General features: G+C 33.7%; 1 protein-coding gene across 3 annotated transcripts in view; it reads left to right on the forward strand.

Annotated features, from left to right (window-relative positions):
• The window catches only part of LOC106464290 (dual oxidase 2-like), an 82,118-nt gene that overhangs the window by 22,812 nt on the left and 53,280 nt on the right, over window positions 1–6,026 (forward strand). For all 3 annotated transcript variants that reach the window (XM_013924417.2, XM_022391987.1, XM_022391988.1), the window contains exon 5: window positions 1,559–1,685. In XM_013924417.2, coding sequence (XP_013779871.1) covers window positions 1,559–1,685 — 127 coding nt within the window. The remainder of the gene's footprint in view (window positions 1–1,558; window positions 1,686–6,026) is intronic.

Genomic DNA, 6,026 nt, shown 5'->3' on the forward strand with positions numbered 1-6,026 from the left:
AATGACTTCAAAGATCTTTTTCTTTTGTCTCTAAATGCTTGTAGCTAAAATTTGAATCTTTGATATAGGCTAATGACTTCAAAGATCTTTTTCTTTTGTCTCTAAATGCTTGTAGCTAAAATTTGAATCTTTAATATAGGCTAATGACTTCAAAGATCTTTTTCTTTTGTCTCTAAATGCTTGTAGCTAAAATTTGAATCTTTGATATAGGCTAATGACTTCAAAGATCTTTTTCTTTTGTCTCTAAATGCTTGTAGCTAAAATTTGAATCTTTGATATAGGCTAATGACTTCATTTTTTCCACTTAAAATACACTGATTTAGAAATCTGCAAATTTATGATACACAGGTTGGGTATGCTAAACTAAAACGATTTTGAATACTCGAATCAGCGAAGTCTCGTGAACACCACAGCCGATATGATATCGAGGTCGAACACGTATATTCCAGAAATACATTTGGAATTGGTTGGCGTCCGTGGGTAATGTAATGTAACCGAAATATTCATACACCCGAAACATAAAAATGTGTTGAGATCGGGAATTTTAGAATTTTGAGAACAGTGATATCCCTTGTACTTAATGACATTGAAAAACAAAGGAATGTGGATTAACTGGGAGACCCAGGACCATCCAGAAAGGGACCTGCAACACGTCATACCCCACCCAACCTCCCGCCGTGGTAAGTAAAATTCGGCGTCACGTAACAGACGAGAATCCACGAACACATATTCCGCTTGTAAAAGCCGTCCGCATGATCCTGACAATGGTACGCTATATTTAATGAAGAAGAATCACTGTCTGGAAAAGCAACACAAATTATGCATACACATGTTGCCCCCCCGTGTCATATTCAATAAACTATTGCATAACTCACGCAACTGGAGAATGGAACGTGTATTCATGCTATTCCGTACGAAAAAATATCGTACAAGTCGCCCAACTTAGCGCCTCTGGTTTTATGAGCGATCTAGTAGTCGAAATTGGGGTTGGGAGCTTGACAAGACGTGGTGAGGATCCAGAATTTTAATATAACATACACAACCTCATTTATACAATATAAATATTATAAGTTATATTTTTGATTTCCCTGTATTATTAGGTTAGGGACTTCCGACTTTTAGAACAACACAAGAATTATAAATAATATTTTAGATTTCTCTGTATTATTAGGTTAGGGACTTCCGAATTTTAGAACAATACAAAAATTATAAATAATATTTTAGATTTCCCTGTATTGTATTTTAGAACAATCTCATATATATATATATATAATGAATCTACACAAGAAAATAGAACAAAATAACTTTGTGGTATTATACTGCATCATATTTAAAGTCTTCTTTAAGTTTCAAATAATATTATGTAAACAGTGAATTTATGTTTTGTAAATAATTCGTTATTGTTATGTTGTTAATCCTGAGATCAAATTCATCTTTGCTATTTTTAAAACTTGTTTAGCAAGAGATACATTAACTGTTTTATAATAGTGTTTGTATTATCCATCTATGTATTGTAAACTAGCGACGGTTTTGGTTCTAGTAAATTTTCTATCGATAGCTAAATCAAGTCACACCGTGGTTGGATGGAGAAGTAATCTATGGACATTCGAAAAGTCAGTCCTGTATGTTGCGGACATTTGAAGGAGGAAAGTTGTCAGATACGAACGAATATCAACAAACCCGCGGTAATTATTAAACATTTCAAATTACGTGTAGGAATATAAAGATGCTGAAAATGTTAGCGTCCTGAAAAAGTATTATTACTTAGTTTTATTATTACATTAAATTCCACTTTTATTCACTTTCATAGAATGATAAAGATATTCCATAAAAGTAAAAATCAAATCAAACGATTTTAAAGCTTACATTTTGTTATTATTGTAATAAAGGAAACGTTTTGTTGTTGTTTTTTAATAATTTAATAATAGTTAGTATTCTCTTATACTATTGTGGTTCTTCGATGTTTTATCGTATTTGTGTTTTAACTATTAATACATAAGTTTATTTGTTGAAGGTTATGATAATCATGAATGCTTTATAAATTGCCATATATTTAGGTGTTTACAATTTTTAACTTATTATGTGTTTGCGTATGATTGTAAGATAGCAGATTCTACTTTTATTTTCTTGTGGTTCATTTATTATTCCTTCTATCGTTTAGTTCAACTATCATTTTTAGTTATCATAGAGTCGGTAGACTGTGTATGGCCAAGGTACTCAATAAGCATAATACTTTCATTTATTTCTCTATCCAACTAGCCCAAAAACAAGGCAAGAAACCATCTCTAAGATACCAAACCACAAAGAGACCAACCCATCAAATTGTTCATATTTATTCTTCTTGTTTCAGTCGAGATAACTTCACAATTACTTCATAACTATTGTCAGTTTAAACTTAAATCCATTCTCTGTGTTTCTGGGCAGTGCACGATGTCATCGCTCAATCGTAATAACTAGTAGTAATTCTAGTGTAAACAATGTTAGTACCCCTTAGATGACTGTAACATGTAGAATATTCAATGCTTTGTACACTATACAATCGGTGTCTTTAGGGAGCTAACTCCTATATTATGTATGAAGTAAAGGAGTAAATAAAAATCAATACAAATAATATTCAGTTTTATTAAACACATTAATAGATACACTAACATTCAGTCAGGGGGAAAAAAGTCACAAGTAAAACAAGTAATAAAAACATTTTGTAAATGTAGAAAGATGTAGGGATGGCAGTGCCAAAAATAATGTAAAGAACAACATACGTGTGATACAGCTATACATAGATCATCCATACATGGCTTTCAGTATTAACATTTAATGTTACAATGTAAAATGTATAATTGACTTTAATATTACTGCAGTTGTAAATTATATATTCTGACTGTTGGTATGCAGTTTGTTTATCATAATATTATGGTCTTGTCAGGGTAGGCATCAATGTAGTGTAATTAAGAACCCAGGACTTACGTACAAGGAAAGCCAAGTTGAGTCAAAATATGTCTTGATTATTACAGACTATTGCTGACTCTCGAATTGACCGATCTCGTAACCATTTCGTACTCGTGCATTTTACAGTGCAATATTAAATTTTAATATTGAAAGTCATCTAGGGATTATCTATGTATAGCTCTATCATCCCTCTATTCTTGTTTGCATTATTTTTAGCACTGTCATCCCTACATCATTTTACATTTACAAAATGTTTTTTATTACTTGTATTAAAATGCTAACTCACCTTCTAGCTAGAGCACGTTGAATTTGAAGATGTTTGTATTATGAAACAGACACAAGCTTCCCCTAGTGGTGACTTACAGATATGAATGTTGTGAAATATATAACTCGTGGCCTAACCACTAAATAAGTACCCTTCCTTGATATAAGACGAGTTGGCTCACGAGATAGAGTTAGAAACAAGAGGGAATCCTCAATAGCTGTGGCACTTAATTCGTTTAGGTAGGATTAGAGCAAATTAATCAATGAGACTTTTTTTTCTTTTTTTTTATTTGCTACATTTTTGTGCGCCAGCATTACCAAGCCTGGGGCGCCCATACACCCAATTCGATTTTATTACACATCAAGATCTCAACCAGCCTACCCTCAAGTTGAAATTATGTTAGGCAGGATTAGAGTAAATTAATCTATAAGACATTGGGCGTGGTCAAATACATAAATCGAAAGTTTTTTTACCTCCTGAGTCCAGAACTGCAATTAGATCTCAAATCGTTCAAGAAGTGACGGAGATATTAACTAAAAGTTTGTACTTTGGGAAAAAACAATTCCAAAAGCAACCACCATATTTGAAAAGCAATACTGTCTAAACTGTAGACAACTCCTACTCTGCCAAAATTTAAACTTATGACCCCTTGTCCTATTGTTTTCACTGCTAAACACACAAAAGCTTGTATCTATATTATCAATACCTTTAATAATCTAAAGCACCTCAATCAAATCCTCTCTAACCCTTCACCTCTCCAGAGAAAACAGGTTTAGAGATTTTAGTCTCTCCTCACAGGACAATCCCACCATCCCAGGTATCATCCTAGTGGCTCTTCTCTGAACCTTCTCTTGGGGAAGGGAACTCAAAACTGTACGCAGTACTCCAAATGAGGCCTTATGAGTGATCTATACAGTGAAACAATAATATCTCTTGTCTTCTATTCAATATTCCCATACATGCTACCCAAATCCTATTAGCCCTATTGCTAACTACAATACACTGTTCAGATGACTTAAGTGATTTTTTTTTATCAAAATGCCAAGATCTTTTATCCAATCACAGTATTTAATGTATTCCCCTTTAAATTGTGAAAACCTACATACATCACCTTACATTTTGGATAGTTAAACATCATCTCCAACATATTGGCCCAATGCATCAAATGATCTTAATCTCTCTGTAAGTCTGTGGCATCTTTGATACAGTTAGCTCCCCCAAAAATCTTAATGTCATCTGCATACTTCAAAATTTTGTTATTCATTCCAGAGTCAATATGATTAATATAAATCACAAACACCAGAGGACCCAGCACAGAGCCCTGAGGCACACCACTTATTACTGTAATCCAGTCATGTCTAACTCCATTTATTACTACTATGTTTTCTACTCTCCAGCCAATTTTCTATCCAATTTAATAACATTTTTCCCACACCCACAGATTTAGTTTTTGTAACAAGTCTATTGTGAGGCACTATATCAAACACTTCGTGAAAATCAAGGAAAGACAAATCCACATAATTTCCTTCATCAACTCTTGCAGTAACATCCTCAAAGAATGTCAGAAGATTTGTTAAACAAGACTTTCACTTAGTGAAACTATGTTGGCTCTTTGGGACAATATAAAATTGCTTTAAGTGACTCTGAAATGCATCTTTAATCACACTCTTCAAAACCTTTCCAACTACTGATATAAGACTAACTGGTCTATAATTGCCAGGAAAATATTTATCACCTCCTTTAAATATTGAACTAAAATTAGCCAACTTCCAATACTCTTTCACTACTCAATGACCTATAAAAAATATTAGCTAGCGGTTCACAAATAAAATCCTTAAAATCCCTTAAAACACTAGGATAAAATCGTAGATTTTAAAATATGTTCATGTTTTATGCCTGTTGTACATGTTTTCCTGTGAACTATATTTACTATTTTACTAATATCATAGCCCTAGTTTAAATCTACCATTATAGGTGAGCTAATAGCCCTTGCTAACATGCTAGCCCCTACCTTGTTTAAGTGTAAGCCATCCATTCCAAAAAGATTAACTTTCCAATTAAAATTACCTCACAAATCCAACCAGCCTATTTGCTCATTCCTATGTAACGATCTAAGCCTGGCAGTCAATCCTAGTGACCTACTTAATATCTCATCCTTACATATTGATCTAAGCCTGGCAGTCAGTCCTAGTGACCTACTTAATATCTCATCCTTACATATTGATCTAAGACTGGCAGTCAATCCTAGTGACCTACTTAATATCTCATCCTTACATATTGATCTAAGACTGGCATTCAATCTTCATTACCTACTTGGTATCTCATCTCCACAATTTATTCTTGGCAATGTCCCTGACAAAATCAAGTTATGACCCCATTCCTTAAATTCTCTTAGTGTTTTATACTTATCAATAAGCTCCTCAGATCCATCTTTCCTTACCTCATTAGCCCCAACATGTACCACAAAAACTGCATTGCTACTAGCACCCTTAACTATCTCTCTGGTTCTATCAGTTATATCCTGTACCCATTGCTACTATCACCCTTAATTACCTCTCTGGTTCTATCGGTTATATCCTGTACCCATTGCTACTATCACCCTTGACTATCTCTGTGGTTCTATCAGTTATATCCTGTACCCATTGCTACTATCACCCTTAATTATCTCTCTGGTTCTATCAGTTATATCCTGTACCCATTGCTACTATCACCCTTGACTATCTCTCTGGTTCTATCAGTTATATCCTGTACCCATTGCTACTATCACCCTTGACTATCTCTCTGGTTCTATCAGTTATATCCTGTACCCATTGCT

The sequence above is a fragment of the Limulus polyphemus genome, unplaced genomic scaffold, assembly GCF_000517525.1.
Source record: "Limulus polyphemus unplaced genomic scaffold, Limulus_polyphemus-2.1.2 Scaffold1610, whole genome shotgun sequence".
Lineage (NCBI taxonomy): Eukaryota > Metazoa > Arthropoda > Merostomata > Xiphosura > Limulidae > Limulus > Limulus polyphemus.